The sequence below is a fragment of the Chenopodium album genome, chromosome 13 (assembly GCF_948465745.1).
Source record: "Chenopodium album chromosome 13, dcCheAlbu1.1, whole genome shotgun sequence".
NCBI classification, from domain to species: Eukaryota; Viridiplantae; Streptophyta; class Magnoliopsida; order Caryophyllales; family Amaranthaceae; genus Chenopodium; species Chenopodium album.
Genome location: NC_137846.1, coordinates 53,939,436 through 53,963,118, shown reverse-complemented (window position 1 = coordinate 53,963,118; position 23,683 = coordinate 53,939,436). Strand labels below are relative to the sequence as shown.

At 34.8% G+C, this 23,683-nt stretch overlaps 2 protein-coding genes, 1 long non-coding RNA gene and 1 other non-coding gene across 5 annotated transcripts; 2 read left to right on the top strand and 2 right to left on the bottom strand.

Moving 5' to 3' along the window:
- The first annotated feature begins 1,474 nt into the window (after positions 1-1,474).
- Positions 1,475-4,948, top strand: LOC145576959 (ubiquitin-like-specific protease 1C). Of its 2 annotated transcripts, none has more exons than XM_081634669.1 (7): positions 1,475-1,681; positions 3,000-3,183; positions 3,264-3,398; positions 3,579-3,707; positions 3,807-3,888; positions 4,077-4,190; positions 4,443-4,948. In XM_081634669.1, exons 1-7 carry the CDS (start codon positions 1,609-1,611, stop codon positions 4,638-4,640), a joined length of 915 nt encoding a protein of 304 aa, XP_081490795.1. In that variant the 5' UTR covers positions 1,475-1,608; the 3' UTR covers positions 4,641-4,948. The 2 variants fall into 2 exon arrangements, with proteins under 2 accessions (XP_081490795.1, XP_081490794.1); XM_081634668.1 differs by having other exon boundaries at positions 1,477-1,681; positions 3,264-3,425; positions 4,443-4,937.
- Positions 4,949-5,219: 271 nt separating this feature from the next.
- Positions 5,220-5,292, bottom strand: TRNAR-CCU (transfer RNA arginine (anticodon CCU)). Its single transcript has one exon. It is a non-coding gene; the product is annotated as a tRNA-Arg (tRNA).
- A 1,981-nt stretch (positions 5,293-7,273) lies between these two features.
- On the top strand, positions 7,274-11,560 carry LOC145574986 (heterogeneous nuclear ribonucleoprotein 1-like). Its single transcript, XM_081632891.1, has 5 exons — positions 7,274-7,419; positions 7,522-7,637; positions 7,929-8,170; positions 8,444-9,626; positions 11,077-11,560. The coding sequence occupies exons 3-5, from the start codon at positions 7,949-7,951 to the stop codon at positions 11,088-11,090; spliced, it is 1,419 nt and encodes a 472-aa protein (XP_081489017.1). The 5' UTR covers positions 7,274-7,419; positions 7,522-7,637; positions 7,929-7,948; the 3' UTR covers positions 11,091-11,560.
- Positions 11,561-18,376: 6,816 nt separating this feature from the next.
- LOC145574985 (uncharacterized) lies at positions 18,377-23,405 on the bottom strand. Its single transcript, XR_014098237.1, has 3 exons — positions 23,247-23,405; positions 21,476-22,613; positions 18,377-19,334 (listed from the first exon to the last, which is right to left on the bottom strand). It is a non-coding gene; the product is annotated as an uncharacterized LOC145574985 (long non-coding RNA).
- Between the last annotated feature and the right edge of the window lie 278 nt (positions 23,406-23,683).

The following is a 23,683-nucleotide window of genomic DNA, read 5'->3' as shown; positions in this document are numbered from 1 at the left end:
ATTAAGTAAATGTGAACAACCCTTAGTGTGTTGAGTTCCCTCTAGGTTTTCTCCTTGGGAGGGTTTTTTGATTCCCTCTAAGGTGTCTCCTTGGGAGGGTTTTTGTAGCCTCCATTGCTAGATTTTTTCTGCTTTTTTGAAGGTTTTCCTTTACTCTATTCCTTTTCTCTCTCTCTTTCTCTTTCATCTTTTCTTCTCATCTCTTTACCCTAAATCTTCTGATCACCCCAAAAAAAAATTAATTGCTTTCAATAAATGGATCCCATCTTTATGATGGTGTTTATTCAATTAGAGTTATTTTTTTTATTTGTTCGTGTGCTAAAGTTTGAAGATTTAGGGTTTCATCTTCTCCGAAAGTATCTAGAAGGCCATATGAGTTTTTTTCACCCAAACAACTACTCATCCGTGGATCTCAAGCCGAATTAGTGCTAACTCACATATTGTATTGCTTCGGATGAAGTTTTTTTATTAAGTCGATCGTTGATCGAATTTGCGATGTAACTAGTTCTAAGGTGATTTGTACTTGTGTTGGAATTTTAGATTTCCTAGAAATTGTTTGTAAGTATCGTTTGACTATCTTTCATTAATGAAATACTTTTTCTTCTTATAAAAAAAAATAAAAATACTTACACTTAGTACTCATACTTCGTAAGTTCGTATTAGCTGTGATCGCATTTACTTTTTTACTCCGTAGAATTTAGTCGACCTTAACATAAAAAGATCAAAACCGCGCATAGTGACTGTTTCGGCAAAAAATGAGCTAACCGGGCCTCGAAGGGGTGCCTGAGAACCTCAGATTTGGGCCTTGAATGGACCTGCAAAATGAACCCCGAGCCCCGGGGTGGACCCCGGGGCGGAGCCTCCGACGCCCAAGTTAGTAGCCAAACAATGTATATTTTGAGAGGAGTTTAGGAGAGAGAGTGGAGGAGTATGGTCATCTTAGATGATAAGAGTAACCTCCTTTTACCTTTGGCCCCTTGAGGGGTATATATAGTAGTACATGGTGGGTGTTTTGTGAGCCCTAGTAGTACACATATGGGCAATTATGAGCCATATTAGAGCATTTGGCTGATTTGGAGCCTCTTGAGCCTTTTTATGCCCTTTGGGCTTATAAGGGTAGAATTACCCTTGACTAAAATGGGTACGACCATTTTAGTACCCAAATAGTGACCTTAAACATAAAAACCCTTTTGTTGTGCACAAATCCATATGGTCGAGCTACCCTTTACAATAACAATAAGTCAATAAATATCATGTTCAATTCATTTTCCAAGTATTACTTACCAATTTTGGAAAATTCATTGCTCAACATTTGATAACCCTCTTTTAATACTTGTACTACCAATCAACACACCTTGAATTTCGTAGCAGCAAAAAAGGACGGCCTAGATTTGATGCTATAAGGCTTTTACTCCTCTGTTTTTTTCACAGTATTTAATTTTATTTATTTTTGGGGTTAAATTTCACAGTATTTATTCATTATCAATTTAATCAAACACAGAACATTTAAAAATATACTGTACCATTGAAGTGAAGAATATATATTATTGGCAGGAGAGAAATTAATATACATTTATACCCAAGAAAAAAGGGGTGATCTTTTTGCAAATGGGGAAGAGAAAATCTCGAGTTTTAACTAAGAATGATGATGATGATACTAAATCTAAATCACCCACTTCAGGTTTATTTTTAATTTTGTTGATTTTTTTTTTTTTTTTTGGTTGCATTGTTTGCATTTGTTAATGTTGATTATGTGAATTTTTTTTGTTGAGGTAATTTACAAGAATATGTAATGGAAATTACAATTTTCTGGGATTTTTTTAATGGGTATTTGTTAAGTGCTTTTGATTATAAGCTTTGGCAATTTAAAGCTTGAATTGGAATAATGTCTATGGACTATGGTGTTTTGTGGTTTTTAATTTTGTATGTTTTGGCTTTGGCAATTGTTTTAATTTCATTTGCGGTTTTAGTGTTCATGAGTGTAAGATTGATCAATATCGGATATTAATTTAGACTTTCTCAGCCTTCAATTATTGTATAGTGTATTTTGGTGGAGTGCAATTGTGCAAAATTGAATGTAACAAACCAGTCAGAACTTTATTAGAAAAATTCTTTCTTGATGCTTGAGTATGTGTACTGATGTTTGTTCAAGGACTAGTATATCATTTATGCTGAGTATTTGATAATCATTTCATCTAATCTGAATAACATGGATCAAATTTCAGAAATGTTTGTTCAGGATATAAGGTTTTAATGTATCATATACTATAATTTAATGTATTGGACTAAAAGTGTTTTTTTAAAAAAAAACATATCAACTCTACAAAGTCTTTGTACTTGACAATGTTATCATGTGGTTAAAGTGTGTATTTTGGGTAGCAATTACTCAATAATTTCGTTGTATGAACTGTATTTAGTTTGTTGCAGATGGGGCGGTATTCTGCTAATATTGATGTATTGATTTGTATCATATCAATTTATTCATGGACTGTACTCAGTGGCAGTGGAGAGTTCAGTGATAGAACGTTTTGCTCCCGAAAGTCTGTATGAGATATAGGCATAAATTGTTGATAAATGTGTTTGTGTTTTGTGCTAGGAGGTTAGTTTGATCACTATTTATCAGAAAATCTAGAGTTTTAAAGGTTCTTGTCAGTTATGTAAAAAAAATCGTCTATGAGGAGACTGTTATGATGTTATCTGTCTTGATGAGGCTTGAGATCCTCTTATTGACCGCGTTGATTGGCATTAACTTTAAAATCTTTCTTTGATCATCATGTACTCCTCCCTTTGGAAATAAAAATCGCATATACGGACTATGGAGTTATGTTTAAGGATGCTAGGAAAAAGTTGTCACTTTGGTTAAGTGATGCAATGAAGATTGAATGACTTAAATATTCTGATTGATGTCATAATTTTAATTAGAGGGGTAAGGAGAATGTGACAACTAACTTAGCATGCCTAATTTTAGAAGCAACTGATCAAACGTCTATTGTTGACAGAAATATATGAAGATGGTCCTGTAACATATTACTGTGATGTCAATACTGGGGTGATGTATAGAAAGGATGCGGAAGCATCAAAGAAGAGACTTGAACCGTGTCTCATAAAATCAAAGAGCAGAGGTAGACAGCTATCTGGAAAGCGCTCAAAGATGGGTAGTTGTACATTTGATGAAAACTTGGAGTAAGTTTCAATCCATTGAACAACATTACAGGATCCTGTATAGTCTTCACAATTCTTATGCATGATTCCGGAACTTGTAGGACTATTTGGAGGAGTTTTTCTGAAGACAAGAGGGCTGCATTTGCTCACTTGGATAGCTTTTATTATTTGATTTATAAATACCGAAGAACTCGTGCTTTGGAATTGATAAAAAAGAAGCACATTTTCTCAAAGAAGTATGTTTTTGTTCCCATTGTTTGCTGGTATGTATTGGCATATTCCTTTGCTCATCAATTTTTTTTTTTCCAATTTTGTAATGCAAATTTTCCTAGAAGTTTATTGGTTAATATGCTTTGATTGTGAAGCTTTTGTAGCTCGTTTAGTTGTTGATGTTGTTCTGATTTTCCTTACTGTAGGGATCACTGGAGACTAGTGATTTTCTGCCATTTTGGTGAGGCTGTTAGCTCAAAAACCAGAAGCAGGTGCATCTTATTGCTCGATTCTGCTGAGACAAGTGCAGATGTTATTGGACCTGTTGTGAGGAAGTATGGTCTCAGCCTATTTTAATTATTGCTTGTTCAAGTAATGATTTGAAATTTGTTTTTTTTTGATGAAATTGGTTCATATAACATACTGCATTGCAGGCTTGTCTTCGATATATTTGAAGCTGAGGGTCGACCTGAAAGCAAAGATGACATATACCAAATACCTCTAAAGATGCCTAAGGTAGATGTTCTGTAATAGGAATTTCAATAACTTAAGCAGACATTTATTATTACATCTTTCACTTTAAATTTATATGACTGCGCGACTTCATCCTCCTCTTTGTTGTATACTTGTACGCGGTATATGTATATTGATTTTGGATTCTTAGCTGAAGCAACTCTGATAAATGTAAACACAATTGTTTTCAGGTTCCCCAACAGACAAATGACTTCGACTGTGGCAGATTTGTTCTGTTCTTCATTAAACTGTTTATGGCTGCTGCTCCTGAAAACTTTAGCCTTTCAAATGGTTACCCTTATTTTGTACGACCTCTCTATTTCTCTTGCTCGCTATCAGATTCCATTTATGGGTTGAGATCATATAATCCTAGTCCCAATTTGTGTCACGTCTTGTGTCTCATCTCTCCTTAATTTTGGCATGTTATCACCTTTAAGAAAATATTGGTAAATATTTACAATGGTACATAAGATGAGACACAAACTGAGGCAAAAGATCCTCGATTGTAATAACATGGCAATTGTAAACGGCTCTCATTTCTTTTGTTTATGGTGCAGCTGACATCTGAGTGGTTCCGTCCTGAGCATTTTGATACATTTTGTAGCAAACTTGAAGAGGACATACCCACACCAGAACAAGGAGTAGAACAAGTTCCAAGAAGAATTTCTCAAAGGATCACTGCACAACAAACTTTTCAACAAGATGCACAAATATCTTCTCTACCAAACAAAGACGTAGTCATAGTCATCGACTGATGCATCCTCCTCAGAAGAAAAGGATTGAACGTTTCTGATGCATTTGATAGCATTCCTTGTAGGCTGGTGGACGTTTTGCTTAAAGTGAAGGTGTTTATGAACAAATTAGAAGGTTTTTTTTTGAGGTGTATGTAGTGCATAAGAGTGCAAAATATTCAATAAGATTTAGAGCAATGGAAGAAGTTATGTAGCTTCATTTAGAATTATTATTATTATTGGCTGCAGAATGTTTCAAAGGTTCGTGCTTAGGGGGAGTGGTGGGTAATAATGTTTTTGAAGTCGCGCTTATGAACATTAAGCATGTATGTAGTGAGTACATTGTACTACTAATAAAACTTTTGTAATTCCTCACTCCTTTTTTATTTGAAACTAAAACGTATTCCTTTTGTGAAGTTGTAAAATAAATTTCATTAGATTTATCGATCTATCTGTATTGTTGTTAAAAACCGTGTGCAATTAAAAGTGAACAGAGATTAAAAATCTGGAAGATGCAATGTTGATTTACTTAGAACAGTAAAAATGCAACAGATCTGCAGTATTCTTTAGAAGAGTAACGATGCAAAAAAACAAAAAACTGTTCGCGTCAGGTAGGGGTCGAACCTACGACCTTCTGCTTAGGAAACAGACGCTCTATCCACTGAGCTACAGACGCCTTTATTATCTAATAAAGCTTTTGTTTGTTATTTATATTGTTATGAGTTACACAATTATAAAACTAGAAAAGTATAGTCTTGGTATAAGGTAAGAAAAATTCGTGAAGGGAGGTGTGCTCAAGTGGTAAGCAACTTGATGTCGTTTAAGGGAGGTCTCGGGTTCGAGCCTCATCGTATGCAGAAACTCTTGTTGGGAGACTCACCCACCATAATCCAGGTGTGTTACCCGAGTCGGATTGTCCTAAATTAAATCACTTTGGGCCTGTTCTCTTTAGCTTAATTTCAGTATTTCAGATCAGTTAAGTTCAGTTCAGCTCTTAATTTCCTTCTCTCATAAACAATTCATTTAGCTCCAATTAGTTTATTTCAGTTCATTTAGCTCAGTTTAGTAAATCAGAACAAGCCCTTAGACTGGCTTGAGTTAAGTGGAATGTAAATCAAGTAATATTGGTGATTAATTGATATAGATATCAACATATGACATTGTCATCCAGGTAAAAGATTTGATTTCTATCAGTTGCAATTTTTTTAGGGTTAAGATTCTCTTATCTCCCTTTCACCCGCCCAGCTAATCTTAAAGACTTGGGCTAGATTACCCTTGACATTTCCTTATCTACATAGCACTCCTAATGACAGAAATCTATAAGTTGATCTTGAAGTAATTCATATCTAATTACTTGATCCAAAATTGCCTAAAATATACTTCTAATGACCATAATTAAACATAATTGTATTTGAAACCGACTCTACTCAAAATCACTTGGCCCAACAATTTAGTGTTTTGCATATTAATTATTTTGTTCTAATAAACTACCATTGTGCATGATTGATTCAAAGAAATTTGACATCAACCTAAATGTTATTTAATTTAAACGATTTTATTGTAACCATATTATTATAAATCTAGTTAGATGAAAAAAAAAAAATACTTATTGTAAGTTACATATGTAAACTCACAAGCAAATTTATGTTATTTATAAAACATTTTGTAATGGAGTTATATTGTCGTTATTATGTAATATACTTGTTTAATTTAATCATCTAAAGATACTTCTAATTAAAAGTAAATAAAAATGTAATTTCCATACAATATTTTTTTTCCAACTACTGTAGTACTATTGCGCTTTAGCACGACCCTTCCAAATATTCTCTTGCACACTACGATAATTTGAGATTGCTTGACCCTTAAAATAAACTATTTATATAGTATATGTATTTTTTTTTTTTTTTGTTCAATACCACCTTTGTAAATTGTAAGGCTAGACCAATAAGTTTCTTATTTATTTTTTATTATAATATACAAAGTATATTTATAATCATATAAAGTATTATTCTAGGTTATTTCATGTTATGTTCTTCTGTGAATGAATATTTGATACATCCGTTAATAAATGTGTATCATTTGAATTTTTATACTCTGTATTAATTCACGTACTTTCTTTAACTATAAAATACACTTGTAAAATTTTAAAAAATATACATGTATAATCATGTGGAACTAACCCTATTAGCTTAATTCAATATATGCTCTCAAAATATCACTCCGTAATTTTTCATAATTTTACCAACAAATAATTAAGAAATTCATGATTTATATATTGATAAACATAAAACAACAAACACTAAGGAAAAACAAAAAGTGATAAAGTATTTTCAGAGCATATTTTTATAATATTTTTTTTCTTTGTGTTCCACCTAATTTACCCTTTGAGTTAATTCAAATTTAAGATTTGTTTTGGGTGGTTCGGTTTTTGTCCCTCCTCAATTGTTGTTGCGAGGATCTAAATATTTTATGACCTACAAGTATTTCATGTGTTCTTTTATTTTGAACGGTAAATCAATCTGTGTGGGTCGGGTGTAGGATCTAAATTTCAATTTTCTATAGTTTTATTTATTTTTTACCAATCCAATATTTGAAAAAAAAATTAATAATAATAATAATAATAATAATAATAATAATAATAATAATAATAGGGTGGAATAAACCAAAGAAATATAGAAAAAGGGGAAGAGAAAAGAGAGAAAGAAAGAGCCTTGTAGAGGATGACCTCATCCTCTCTTCTCCTTCTTCCTTATCATTCCTCTTCTTAGATCTTAGTTTTCGCATCTGGGTTTCCTTTCAATCGGTCTGTTTTCTCTCTCTAATTCTCTCATTTCCATTTTTCTCATAATTAATTCTGGGTTTTTCTTTGTTTATTGATTTTCTATTTATTTTCCCATTGATTCAGGAATCCTAGATTGATTTGTACACGATCCGATGTCCCTGGATTAAATTGGCAATATCCCCCTTTTTCATTGATCAGAATTCTATACTGGGTTCTGCTCATTTCATATAAAAAAAGAGGTAAATTTTTTAAATTTAATTTTTGGTTTTTATGTCGATTTAGTTTATTTTTTTGCCTTTAATTTCATTGAATTGGTCGTTTGCTGAGTTGGGCATTTGAAATTTGATGATTTTGATCTATTATTAGTCAATTTAGCTGTATAATTTTGATTTTTAGGTTGAATTTTGATGTTTGCATTATATGATTGCTTAATTTTAAATTTTATTGCATTTTAGAGTTTATGGTAATGATGGGAATAAATGAAAACCCTTTATGAGGTTTATGATGATGTTATTGAAATTGAATTGCAGAAAAATAAGAAGGAAAAAAAATGGAATCAGATCTTGGTAAGCTTTTCATTGGTGGGATCTCATGGGACACGGATGAGAGTAGGCTTAAGGAGTATTTTGGGCAATATGGAGAAGTAGTTGAGGCTGTGATCATGAGGGATCGAATTACAGGTCGTGCCCGTGGCTTCGGTTTTATTGTCTTTGCTGATCCTGCTGTTGCTGAGAGAGTTGTGATGGACAAGCACATGATCGATGGCCGAACAGTGAGTAGATTGATTGTGGTTGTTGATGTTCTGCATACCTTGATAATGTAATTTCAGATTGTGCATTAGCTCTTATGTCGAATAATTATGCTGTGTACATTAGTACATTAGTGCTTGCTATAGCCTCGCTAAGTTGCATCGACATGTTTGATCAGTCAGTTTGCGACTTGTGTAGCTTGAAATGAGTAATGTACAGACATGCTACTTGATGTTTAAATTGACTTTTACATGATTTTTGATGAAAATTGTTTCTCTTTGACCTTTTTGGCTTAGGTTGAAGCAAAGAAAGCAGTCCCAAGGGATGATCAGCAAATTCTGAGTAGAAACAATAATTTGATCCAAGGATCTCCCGGTCCTGGACGTACCAAAAAGATATTTGTAGGAGGTTTAGCATCAACAGTTACCGAGAGTGACTTCAAGAAGTACTTTGATCAATTTGGTATTATTACAGATGTTGTGGTAATGTATGATCACAACACCCAAAGGCCAAGAGGGTTTGGGTTCATTACTTACGATTCAGAAGATGCTGTTGATAGGGTGTTGCATAGAACTTTCCATGAACTTAATGGAAAAATGGTTGAGGTTAAGCGAGCTGTACCTAAAGAGATGTCTCCAGGCCCTAGTCGCAGCCCTGTAGTAGGATATAATTATGGCATGAGTAGGGCTAGCAACTTCATTAACAACTATGCTCAAGGCTACAATCTTAACTCTATTGCTGGATATGGTAGACTTAATCCGCTTGTTACTGGTCGAACTGGGCTTCCACCATTTGGTAATCCTGGATATGGAATGGGTATGAATATGAATATGGAGCCAGGGTTAAGTGCTAACTACAGTGCCAATTCTAATTTCAGCAACAACCAGGGTTATGGTCGTGTTTTGGGACCTTATTATAGTGGCAACTCAAACAGGTACAACACTCCAATCGGATATAATGTTGGTAATACAAGGGGTGATTCGTTGGCAAATTCAACAGCAAGAAATGTCTGGGGAAATGGATCTTTTAACAATCCTACAAATCCCCCCAGTCCTGGTGCTTTTCTGGGATCTGGTAGTGGAAATTTTGGGGTCTCGTTTGGTAACAATGGAGCCAATTGGGGTACATCTCCTACAACATCCCAAGGTGGGGGTAATGGTTCTGGATATAGCAGTGGGAATCTCGGGTATGGTTTTGGTGAAAGTTATGGGTTGAGCGGTGGAGGCTATGGAAGAACTCATAACACTGATGTTGCTCCCCCATCTACATTTGCAGCCTCAACAGGTGGTTTTGATACATCATATGGTGACCTATATCGTGGTACGTCAGGGTATGGTGATTCAACATGGCGTGCTACTTCTCCTGAGCTTGATGGATCTGGTTCATTCGGCTTTGGTTTAGGCAGCGCAGATATTGCATCAAGAACTTCTGAGGGTCTAATTGGAAACTATAGTGCGTCAAGTAGACAAGCAAGTAGAGGTAAACTTCTTTAATTTCCCTTCCTTTCCATAAACTTTGCAATTTATGATTTTACCAAAGAGAGTTGAATTATGAATATTCATGTGCTAGCTTAGATCTAGGTTGAACTTTTGTAAGCTGCCTGTAAAGATGCTAGAAATTTAGGGGATTGTAGGATATTAATATCAAATGGCCAAGTATGATTGTTCCAGATCATAGTTATCTGTTGTCTTAAAGCTCGAATCCCATCCCTTTTGATTATGGTGTACCCTTGTTGGAAATATCCAAAAGATTTTAACACATAAAACTGATCTTTCACTCATCAGTCAAACACAAAACTTGACCTAGTTTGTGCTCCTTTCAGGTCAAATCTGAGTTGCAGTGTTGTCATATCTGGACAAACTTCATGCTCATTTTCTTTTATTCAAAAAACTCATAGCTTTTTATCGCTGAACCTTCTCATTGAACTAAAAGAAAATTAGGGTAGAATAAGAGTAGTTTTTCTTCCCTCTTTCTGTCTTGCTATGTCCAAGAATATTGTCTTCTTTATCTTTTGCTGTGAACTTAAGTTTCTTATAGAATTTTTTAGCTTCAGTGAAAGATAGCATCACTTTGAATTTAGAAGTGATGCATTACTTTAGAATGTTGTGGATTATATTACTAGGTTTTTTGAAGTCCTCAGCCTCAACAGTATAATTGCTTTCCATATCCAGCGATAGATATTTAGTCTACTTAATATTATTGCTTTCCTTGTTAGGGCTGACTGAAAAGACTAGAATATATATTTAGTCCTCTTTTATTTTCCTAGCTTCAGTGTAAGCCGAATTTTTTTTTTAAATCATGTGATTGGAGTGAACAATCAGTTTCAACATCAGGCAGGTTAGGACATACCCAAAAGGTTTGGTTTATACGGGTCAGTCTCTTACTCTCTTGGGTTAGGAATGTCACCCTGATACTGGAGGAGACTTATTGTCATAGAATTGTCCTGTCAGGGATTGGCCGTGACATCTCTGTGACATTTTGGTTTCAATGGGATAAGGTAGCATTGTATTGATCCACATCAACTACAACTCTTCCTTTTCTGGTCTGAGGGAGGCGTACATAATTGTGTTTAACATAGGAATAGTCACTCTTGCTACTATTCAAGTATTCGAGCCCTCTGCCTTTAAATTTCATGAAAGAATGTTAGTCTCTGGACTAGAAGTTTGTGCTTGAAAGTTCTGATTTTCGTCTAGGTGATAGATATGATAGAATTCTGTAAAATCCTTCAGCTTCATCAATGCTAGAAAAATTGGCTCTCTACATGTGCCAGTTTTTTTAAAATCATTTTGTTCTACTATTCTGTATCTTATGTTTTGAAACAGTTGCTCAAATGTATGCCAAGTTGATTTTTTATTTGGCTAGATTTAGAATTGCATTATGTATAGTAAGCTTAAATATAATAATTTTCTTTTTCTTCAACTTCCCTCAGGAATTGCTGCGTAGAAAACTGTGATTTGGACAGCAGATGGTAATTGCTAGGAATATCCAGGAAGTCCAGCTAAACAGGTGATAAGATTGTGAGTTATACGTTCCCTCGTTCATATGTCTCAGCATATAAGGAAATTCAGCACACGATAATAACAGGGATTTCGTCTCTTTATACAAATTCAGTTAAGGGCAGTTAAGAAGGTTTTTTTCCAGATAAGGCTTAAAACTTGAACTTTTTTTTCTTTTTCTTCCCTTTGAAATTAGGTTCTTGGTATTTGGTTGAGCTGTAAAATCAGATTGCGGGATATACTCAAAACGTTCATTTGAGATAGTTATCAGTGCACTAAACTGAGAGAGCGAGTGATAGTATATCAGATATAGATCAGTGTTTTTGTTCTTTTTTTTCCCCTCTTTTAACAAGCTGTAACGACTAGCTAGTCGAATTTCATGTACTCATTACGTATATTTTACTTTGTTATTTTGTCCTCAGATTGTATGCTGTGAGGCTTTCTTTGATTTATAGTGTGAAACAATAGCGGGATATCCATCTCGGATTCCCTTTAAATAAGTTTACTGGATACTCAAAATTCATTTGTGTTGAAGATGTATGTTTTTGAAGCAGTTTGAAAATTTTAGCTGTGAAATTTTATGTTTAGATTTCCTTTTTTTCCATTTTTCATTCTTTATTTATTTCTTTTTGCAGTTGAACAGGAAAAGCTATTTTTCCTCATATAGCAACTTGCATGTATCCATTTTTGTTAAAAACTTTATTTGATTCTTTAGATTACCTTTTTTTTCCACTTGCTTTTCTAACAATTTGACTGCAAACTGTGCAGCACTAAAATACCCCAAGAACACTTTGTTTTCTGTTTTAGGCAATTACTCCGTATATTTTGAAAGCAATATTCATTGCTACCAACTTACCAAGACATTATATAGGTAATCTCAAATAAATAGTGTTAAAAAAAATCATTGATTTCCTTTTTCTTGTCTCCTTTTTTATTTCATGGAATACCAATAAATATGAAGACTAAACAGCTGTTTAAAATACCAATAAATGACATCTATTTAGATGTATATTTTCATATAGATTTTCAACCCCATTGTGAATATCTTTTCTTTGTAATATTGAGTATTTTCTACCTCTTTTTTGAGCTTTGGTTGTGCCTCGAAATCCTCTTGATCCTACCCTAAATTAGACCCCGTTCTCTTCACCTTATTTTTGCTGAGTTGAAATTATTTTTATTGAAACAAAATTATATTTGTTGAACTTAAATTATTTTTACTGAACTTAAATTAAATTTGCTGAACTGAAATTATTTTTACTGATTTTCTATTATAATTCTTCTTTAAGAAAACTGAATTTTACTGAACTGAAATTATTTTTACTGAACCGAACTTAATTTTACTGAACTGAACTTATTTTTACTGAACTGAAATTATTTTTACTTAATATTATTTTTTATGGTGAAGAGAACAGGACCTTAATGTAGACAAACAGATCGATTATTTTCCATAAAGGGATCAATATCTTGATGTGTCTATCTGAAATGATCCAACGTTGTCGAAACATATTCTTACGTGTGGTCATTGTGTTTACCTTATCTTCCCAACCTACATTGGCTGCATACCACCCCCTAAAAAAATTTATGTTCATGGGAAAGGAGATTTTATTGAGATTATAATGGATGAGGTTTGTGGTCCATTTTTGTAATGATCAGAAAAGGCAAAGCTCCACTATGAGTAAAAAATGGAAAATATAAAAATAAAAATAAAAATTGGGAACATTTTCTTTTCTAATAGTTCTAACTTTATCACTCTATTCACTAGTCATACCCCATACTTGTTCTGTCTATGTGTTTTCTTTGGTAATTGGTCCCACTATTAATTTGTATTGGAACCCATGAGGGTTGATACTTGATAGAATGTGAGTTATTTTTTGATCCATTTTTTAACTAGTTTGTGGTGTATGATTGTATTAGGGTTATCTTCATAGTGCTATGAGTAGACAAAAAAAAATGAAGATATTGTTACATTACTATCACCAATTTTTTTAGAGTACTCAAGTATTCCTTTCTCTACACCCTTTACTATCCATGATGGGTGTGGATTTAGCTACGAGGTCGATGATCAGGTTTTCTAAGGGTGAACCAGTCTCGATTAGAAATTGGAAGGCAGCTCATCTGCCAATAGGGGATACGATGGGTGTATATGTGAAGTAGAAAACTAAAAGCATGAATTTATTGTTCTTATTTATTAGTGAAATGATATCCACCTCAATGTTGATACGAAAGTGATATAAATGTTGATGCAAGGTAGGACCTATTATATATATGGCCAAAACCTCTTTAGAATCTCAACCAAATTATTTCATTCAACTTGATCAAATAAACCTATTTTTTCCTTAACTCTTGTTTCTTTACCTCAAATTACTTATATACATTGTTATAATTTGTAAAGTGAATATTTTATCAATTTAATATTTTGGAGTAACAAATTGTAGTTTTTTTAGTAGTATTGGTAATTTTTTAAAAAATAATCAATGGGCCAATGAAAATTAGCCAAATGATTTGACAATGCTGTTGAGAAGTTGCAACTGTCTTAACGTATTTCGGCGCCTTAACAATTCAAAGGTCGTTGATTTTGTCCAACGCGCTCTTTTCTTTTTTTAAAAATTAAAAATTAAAAAAAATGTTGGAAAAATTGGGCCCAGATAATTTGACCAGTTAAGCAATAAGGATATCGGCCCAGATTCTTTTGGGCCCACCATTTGGAATATAATCCCACTGTATTGGTTGTTGTACTTTATTTTATTTTACTTTAATAAAAAAAAAATATTGAAATAGCATTAATATGTCTGTGATTGTGTTAGTGTTTGTAGTTGCTGCCAGGAATGTTTATGGTTTGCATGTCTCCATCCTCTTTCATCACACCCTCTTCGCCACATCTCCTTTCTACCACACCAAAAACCAAAAAAAAAAAAAATAAAATAAAAAAAAAAAGGTTTAATTTTTTTTTTAATTTTAAATATATATCTCTCACGCACGCAATAATATAACAAATAGGTAAAAATGTACTTGAGTAAATATTTTTGAAGCAGTGTTTAGTTTTTTATAAGAATAATTAGAGGCGATAGAAAAATGATATTCCATACAAAAGGGAAAGGTGAGGGTTAGAGAGGAGAATGTCTCATTCTTTTCTTTCTTTAAACGAGTACAAAAGTAAAAATAATATTGGTAATTGATGTACAGAGTACTATCTAAGAACTTATGAAGAATGTGTGTACTTTTGGAATGGCTATAGCAAAATTTTTAAGCCATTGCAATCTGTTAATTGAGCATTTGATATTTGATATTAAATCTAGACCATTCATTTAGTTGACAATATAATCAATAAAATTAGAAAAATGCTATACATAGCCCTTAGGGCTACATATATGCATTAAATTTACACTTGAAAATCGTAAAAAGTTAAAAAATCATAAAAATATAAACACTAATTACACTGATTCACGGTTGTTTTTGTCATGAATTCCTAATTTTATATAATTTTCAATAGTGCATTTAATGTTTTGCTAAGTTTAGATACCAACTTATTGGTATATGGTATAAATTGCCAAAAATACTCTCTCTCTCCTAAAAATACTCACTTGAGTCTCACCATTGGAGATGGTCAATATTCTAATAACAGTAATAACCGTAGAATGACTATGCACAATCAACCAATACAATAAAAGAATATAAATGACTTACACTAAAAATAAAAATTAACAAGCTTAGGGTTTGTTCTCATACGATTATTTTCAGTTCAGTTCAGGTCTAATAAGTTCATTTCAGTTCAGTTCAGTTCTTATCTTAATTTCCTTCTCTCATAAAATATTCAGTTCAGTTCAGTTCAACTCTAATAAGTTCAGTTCAGTTCAGTTCAACTCAATTCAGTCAATGAGAACAGACCCTAAGCTAAGGCAATTCTAATAATCAAGTTTACACATGACAACTAATATATTAATATATACTTCGTGATTACCTCGTGGTTGTAATACTAATACAATAATTCAAATTGGCAGATGTGCTATAATAATGATCTAATTAACAAGCTAAGGCAATTCTAATAATCAAGTTTATACTCTAGTTTTCCCTAAACAAGGTACTTAATATGCTCATATTCATGCCCAAACAAGAGCACATTAATTGATTTTTATTTAGCATATAGATACTTTATTTAATTTTATGAGTAATGCTATATGTAGCTCTAAGGGCTAATATATTTTGTAATTTATTTAAGTTTTACCTTTTTTAATTTTTATTTTTTAATCTTATAATATTTGATATTAAAAAAGAAATGTATTTGGTAGGCCATAAATTGAAAGTGACATTTGTATATTTAAGAGAGTCTCACCATTGGGAATTTAGACTTCATATGAGTTGCTAAATTGAGAAGTGGGTATGGTATCATCATTGGAGGTAAAAAACAACTCATTTTGTATTTCAATACTCAAATTTGAGTCTCACCATTGGAGATGGTCCTCTTTGACAAATTTAGGGTAAAGATTAGAGTAAATAGTATGGCCCAATAAGCCAATAGGCTCTTTTTATACTATCTCCGTTTCGAATTAGTTGCAACTTTGAGCTCGACACGGATTTTAAGACAAAATTTCATAATGGGTGATTAAGAGCATCTCCAATGGTAAGCTACAATACTTTGTAGCTTACCTTGCCACATCAAATATTCAAGCTAATATATTTTGTAGCTACAAAGTGCTTCAATGGTTAATTGTAGTATATTGTAGCTTGGAAGAAATATAAATAATTAAAATATTTTTTTTATTATACACATGTCATATGTTTAATGGGTTATATTATCTTTGAAAAATCAAGCAACGTTGCTTGTTTGAGCAACATTGCTTAATCTAACTACATCAATTTTCCACACCAATGGTAAACTACATGCTTGTAATTTTAATCAATTTGCAAGCAAGTCCCTATTTGTATACCATTGGAGATGCTCTAATGAATTAAAGAATACTAAATTAAGGATAGGAGAGAGAAAGTGAAGATAATTAACAAATTTACCACCACCACCGACAACAGTCATACCGCAACTAACGCCTAACAGTAGCCACCACGAAACCACCCCAAACTGCCTGAAACCACCCACACGCAGCCTGAACCATCCAGGAACCACCCAGGCGCAGCCCGAACCACCCAGGCGCAGCCCGAACCACCCCAAAATCACCACCTCTCAGCCCAAAACCACCGCCTTCACAAGCGGACCACCCAGAAACACTGCGAACAACCCTAAAACCACCCCCGCAGCCCGAACAACCCCTAAATCACCCCCTCTCAACCCAACCGACACCTAAAACCATCCCATCTCAACTCGAACCACACCGAAACCAACCCCTCTCAGCCGAACCATCCCAAAACCACCAACACTCGCCATAAACCACCCCAAAACAATTACCCTCACTCAGCCCCAAAACTAACCTCACTCACCTTGAACCACACCGAATCCACCCCGAACCATCTTTAAACCATCCCAGACTAGCCCACTCACCACTCAAAGGTCTCAACCCATGAGATCTAACCGATTTAAAAAAAAAAAAAAAAGAGGAGTGAGAAAGGAACATTGGAGGAGGTTACATGTGGCGGCGACGACTTTGATTATGGTGATGAGCAACAACGATTTTGACGGTGGTGGTAAATGCAGCGGTGACGTTGACGGTGGTGGCTAGATGCGGCGGCGACGATGTTGAGAAGGTGGTGTTCGTGGGAGTTGATTGAATTGAATGATTTTTGGAATTGAATTGTTGATTTAATTTATGTTGTAGATGAGTTAACTTGGGTGAAAATATTATGTTAATAAGTTAGATTAAGAATTTAATAAAATCTAATTAGGTAGTTAATTGTGTTTATGAGTATTTTAGTAAGGGTATTTTTGTATTTTCATTTAAAAAAACTTACTAAAATAGGAAAAAAAATGAAAGTTGCAACTAATGTATAGCACCCCGTTTTGGCAAAAGTTGCAAATAATATGTAACGGAGGTAGTACAATAGCAACATAACATTCCTAAATACTATATACCCTAAACTTCTTTATAAGATAAAACTAGATTAGATCGCGTGCAATGCACGGGTTTAACAAAATTTTATTATGAATTATTATAATCTTTGAAAAGTTATACTCGTACAATAATTTAAACAAAAGAGAGAGTTATAGTTTCTTTTAACATAAACAAAATTACTTAATTCTGACAAATTACTAAACTGTGCAAAGGTTAGCTTATTTTTTTGACAAACTTTCTATATTAATAAAGAAAGAGTATTGAAGTTTCCGCTGCAAAATATTGGTTTTATTTAGTAAATTTGGTAGCCTTGCGTAATCACGCGGGGGTAATACGTAATACGCCTAAATCTATCTCTACGGTATAATGATATGTATTTTACTAGTATTTCCGTAGAGGGAAATTTGGGGGTGTTACACAGGCGCTATCCAAAGAGTTTCAATGTAGCCTTTCCACCAGACTTTTCCTTCGAAATCGATACTTCTTGAAGTTTGCTCGTGCATCCAAAGAGCTGTTGTTTTGATAAATTCGGCTTCCAGTTTCCTTGATTTATGTTATTCATGATATGTCAGCTTATATCAAATTCTACAAGCTCGTAGAAGTGATGATTGACTTAATAGGTTGAAGAAGCTTTCTTTTCAGATATGTGATCAATGAACGAGGGCAGAAAATCACCCTATAGTGGGAGCCTTGAATCTCAGACTAAATTGAAGTTGTGCTGTACAGAGGGAAAAATCTCACCCGAGTACCAACACTACTACATTATCAGGCCTGAACTCAGGACCCCCAGTTAAAGTGGAACTACTCCCTTATCTTCTGCTCCAAGCGTCTTGTATACAGCAGGTTGTGTACAGGTCAAGTGGTGATGAAGCCTAATTTCTGGCAATACTAGAGTTTTATTTATCTTCCTTTTTCTAGCAATCTGTGGTTTACTTCTTTTTACTATACTACTCAGTATACGTAAGAAATCCTGTCATAAAAAACAACTGTATTGCAAAACAAAAACAAAATACATACTGTATATAAAATTATGCAATTATGAACTGTATACTTTGTAACTTTCAGCTTAACAATAATAAGACTCAGCTTGCATATAAGCCAAGCCTTCATGTATAACAAAAGTATTGTTGCGGCCGCTCATCAAATGGATTTGTATCAAGAAAGCAAGTGAAACAACTCATAGCATAATGGCGATCATGTTTAAAGAGTGATCGCATCAAGGCCATTAACATATAAATACAGAGAGTGAAGGTTTCCTGTAGTATATTACTCTGGAGCAAAAAACTCAGAATCGTCCATTCATTACAGCTACCCCGTATGGTAACATAAGGAAAAATAAATCAGCAAGATAACAGAAAGGCAATTTTCGAATGAAAACCATTCAAAATTTCACACTGACTTGACAATATGTGGATTTCACATCTAAGACACTAATTGACGCATATTTTCTTGCACTTTGGTGTTTGATTTTTGCTCAGTCGTTTATTCAGCTCCAGGATAGGACAATCTTCGGGCTTGTCCAGGTGTCTTACCGTTTGCTAAAGCTGATTTAGCAGGAGCATCTTGGTTGGAAGCTTTTTTTGCCCCTTTTTAGGGCTGATAGACTGAGACGGTACTCAGCTTCCCATGGACGAGCAGCAATCCATCGGTCCTTCCAGCTCTATCCCCAACCAGCTTTGCCAAGTTCAGAAGCACTGTTGCCTTGATTTGGATTAGAATTTGCCCTCCACTGCAATGTGCACTCAATAGAAAAGGTAAGCTTTTGTTTCCAGAAAAGAAAGGAGAGGGCAAGGGAATATCATTAACATACATGCAGCTAATTTAATAATAGTTTATTTCAATAATGTTCACTACTCCCTCCGTCCCTAAATTAAAAGCCTCTTTCTCTTTATAATGTGAGTAATAAATGCTAGAAAGAGACTTTGTATTAAGGGACGGAGCGTGTAATAAAAATGCTACTTTATTTAAAGTCCAAAACCAACACATGGCTCACAGGCCAATAATAAATAATAAGTCATAATAATTTAAAAGCAATCTTTCTTTTCCTTCTCCTTTCTCCTCCTAGGTGCGCCTTCCTCTTCTTCTGGCTCCTTGGCAGCTTGTGTTCCTGAACTCTCACCTACCTCCATTCTGGGCTTAGATGCACACTTCTTCTTCCTTGGCCTCTGCTCATCTCTCTTCTCCACGAATTAAATCTATAGGGAGAGCAAGCACTAAACTCAATGTCTGAATGCACACAAATGTGAAATATATATATAAAAAAAACACAAGCACAAAAGAAAACAAGCAATCAATGAAATATGTAGAGATGATGATATCCTGCTATCAATTATATCCGGTCAGCATGGTTAGACATAAGAAAATGGCAGCAAATACACTACCGAATCAGAAAGCATTAAGGTCAAAGCAAAAATCAATTCAGCAACCTGTAACAGTCGACAAACCAATGGATGTTCTGTTCAGGGATACTGTAAGGTATAAAGAGATCGAACAGGAGCTTGATTTGTAGGACAGAGGTTAAGATATAAAAGAAAAGCTTTTGTTTCCATTAACATTCAAATAATATTGGAAATATTAACAACAAAGGTCCCAACTATGGACAACCTTCTTTAAAAGGTTCTGCAATAGACTGGGGTACCCCTCCCACAGCTCCACCTATTCGAGTATACAAAAGGAGGCACAAAATGCAAGAACAAAACGCAAGACAAGAAGAACAGCAAGGACAGCAGCCAATGAGGACAGCAAGTTAAGACAAAAATGAGTGATTAATGATCCACTTTGTATTATGGCAAGGGAATGTGGTGTGCAGCCTCACTGGCAGTACATGACAAAACTCCTAAGCTAGGATACATGAGAGTGCTTAGTATTTAAAAGGAAAGAGAGAGAGTTATGATGCAAATTTTGATGTTCATTATAGTTTAGTAGTAGTAGCCGTAGACTCTCCAAGATCCTATCTTTATTTCAGCATTAGTATTAGCTTGTAGCTGTTATTCTCTATTTCAATCATCAATCAAAATCTCTCAAGCTTCCTCTGCTATTTTTCCTCTGTTTTGCTGTGTTCATTGTTGTTGCTGTGTGCTTGAGGGTTGAGTCTATTGCAGGTTCCAACTTTTGAATAACTAAGGGTAATCCCAACTATTGCATATACTTTCTCTGAACGGTCCGTGACCAGAACTTACCCGCTAAACCGGTCAAATGGACCACGTGGCATTGTTTCAATGGTTTTATTTCTTTATTTCTAATTTAATAATTATTTTATTGTGCCTCCTCCCCTATCTCTCCACCCAATAAATCACCAAAGCTAACACCCACTGCTACCCCACCCCATAGCCACCGTCTCACCCACCAAATCACGAAACCACCACCGTCTAACCCACTCAAATGACAAACTTACCCCACCATGAAACCACCACTGTCTAACCCACCCCACCACGAAACCACCACTTCTAACCCACTCCCACCATGAAAATCACCACATTCAAACTAGCCGTAGATCCCACAATTGTGCCACCATTAACTGATAATGATCAGTTTAATTTAGTCTTTCATGAACCACATGTCCACCAAAAACCCACCCCCACCAACAAAAACTAACCTCTTTGAAGCCACCGACCCACTTTCCCAGCATGAAGACACCACCAAAATAGCCACACCCGCCTCTGAACAAAGAAGTTGATGGTTAGCTTTGTTAAAAGAGAAAGAAATTGACTAGCCATCAATGGATTGCGCTGGAGACACTGATTTCTAATACCAAGGTGGCATTGTGGATGGAAAGTAATGGAGATAAGGAAAGGATGGGAGATAGAAGAAGCATGGTGTTGGTGGACTGGTGAAAATAAATTTTTTCAATTAATAAAGTTACCGGTTCAATGGGTAGTAGGTTACACCGGTCTGTTTAGAGAACAAATCATTATAATTAGGACTACCCTTAGTTATTTAAAAGTTGATACCTTTTAGAGAAGACCACCCATAGTTGGGGCCTTTGTTATATAATTTCAAATAATATTTCGCAAACAGTAAACACAGGTTCAAGCACTTGTGTGGGAACAAGCAAAGTAATTAGTACATTCTAAAACTTACCCTTTGTTTGATCTGGTTGAAGCCTAAAAGGTAGTCAAATAATTGACAAAAACACATAACAAATTAACAGCCAACATAGCAATTATAGAAGATCACAAATACACAACCTTAAAAAGACAGGTGATAGGAAACAGAGAGGTGACTAATTCTTTAAAAGGTAAAAAATGAGAAATCATAAAAGAATAGCGGAAATATATAACGGTGGATTAGAAGAATATAAGGAAATGCTATATAAGAGTGGATTGTTAATACTAACCAGAATTTAGACAAGCAAAGCATCAAAGCACTGGTAAAAGTCATCAACAGTATCTTGTAAACAACCGACAACATAGGCAGTGAGCGAACCATCACCGGGTTTAGAGTCCTTGACAAGCCTTAAGAAAGTGAAGTGGTGGTAGGAGTATTGATCAACTTCCTCAGGGTGAGTATGAGTAGACCAGAGAAAGCAGAAGAGGTCCCCCCCATATATGAAAGAAAGTGTAAAAAGTATTAGAAGAATTCAACCTATTAATCAGGTCCTCACGCTCCAACCCAACAATAGGGCCGTGAAAGAGCTCCTTGTTTAGCCAATCAAAAGCATAGACCAATCCATCAGTACCCATAAAATAGAAAAAAGTGCTGGTGTCATCATCTTTCTTGACTACAGCCTTGCCAAGCATAGATGGATCCGCAAGTGGAGCAACATCCAATTGGAAAGTACTGGAAGAGGCGGTCCATTGATGAGAGTCAATGTCGTAAACATGAAAGCGAGTAGACTTATAATCAGTGACAACATCCTCTCCGTAGACCAGAATTTTCCCGTGCGATTCCCCAAGGGAGTTTCTCAACCACATATTACATTTGGAAGAATCGGCAATCTCCGAAGGCTCATGGAGCACCGACCATGAGTTGGAATTTGGGTTGTAAATCTGGCCAAAGGGTTTAGCTTTGCAAAATAAGTAAAGACAGCCACGTAGAGAAACAAGTTTAGGTTTTATTTAGGGAACTCCTGGTCCGAGAAAGGGAGGGCTAGGGAGTTGCTTCCATGATTGGGGATGAGGAGAATCGAGGTTGAGGGACTTGAGCTTACCCCCGGAACCCTTACCCCCGAAAAACAAGGCGTATAGAGTAGAGCCAACAACAGCAGTGTTGCTAAGGGGAAGGCCAACCATAAATCCGGGACGAGCCCGGATACTAGAGAGGTAATCCGGATATATATCCCGACTGCTTATATCACCACTTCTGCTAAGATGAAGACAGTCATGTTCAGGGAGGTTGGATAAGACATCAACATCGCTGAATGGCTTCAGAATATGAGAGGGTATTGCAAGCGAAAATGCCTTCACGTCGTCCTCACCCCAAATTCTGTAGAATATCCGAAATGACTCCGGTGCCGAGCAGCCCATGGTGAAGAGCTGATTCAAGGATCAAAAACAACACATCATTTTAGGGATAAAATGCATATTTGATTCAATTATCAAATAAGGATCCAAAAAACACATAATTGTGCATATTTGATCCAATTGTCAATTAAGGATCCAAAAAACACATAATTTTAGGGATAAAGTGCACATTTGATCCAATTATCAAATAAGAATCCAAAAAACACATAATTTTAGGGATAACGTGCATATTTGATTCAATTATCAAATAATGATCCAAAAATCACATAATTTTAGGATAAAATGCAAATTTGATTCAATCATTCCAAAAATTACATATTTTTAGTGATAAAATGCAAATTTGATTCAATTATCAAATAAGGATAAAAAAAATTACATACTTTTAGGGATTCAATTATGAATTAGGCTGATAATTTTGGAACCCTAAACTCAGGTCCGTCCCTGAGGCAGGGCAGTAGGGGCGACAGCCCTAGGCCTAGGGAAAAGAGCTCTAATTTCATAGTTGAATCCTAATATTAAAGGGTTGGGCAATACATTAGCAACCAAATTTGATTTAATCATCTCATAATTTTAGGGATATTTGATATAATTATCTCATAAATTTAGGGATATTTGATATGATGATAACAAATACAAACAACTTACCTCAGAAGCTGCTTCAATGGGTGATACAAGAACAATGGAGAACGTGAACTGCGCTTCAATGGAGAACGTTGAATTCGCTTCAATGGATATCTAAGAGAGAGCACAATGGAGAACGTGAACTGCGCTTCAATGGAGAACGTTGAATTCGCTTCTGTTAGATTTCGGGAAAACTCCTTGGGTTGGAGTGTGTACCATTGAATAATATATATAGTGTTACAATACTAGTCCTAATCTTGTTAGGAAACCTAGTACGATAAGAATACAAACTATATCACAAATATATACAAATATATCCTACTCTGCGACAAATATTATAATTATCCTATAATATCTATCACACTCCCGCAGTCGTAGCGGGAGGAGGGCGTACGCTAAGACTGAACCTAAATTCCAGAAATAAATCTCGTGGTAGGCCTTTGGTGAAAATGTCTGCAAAC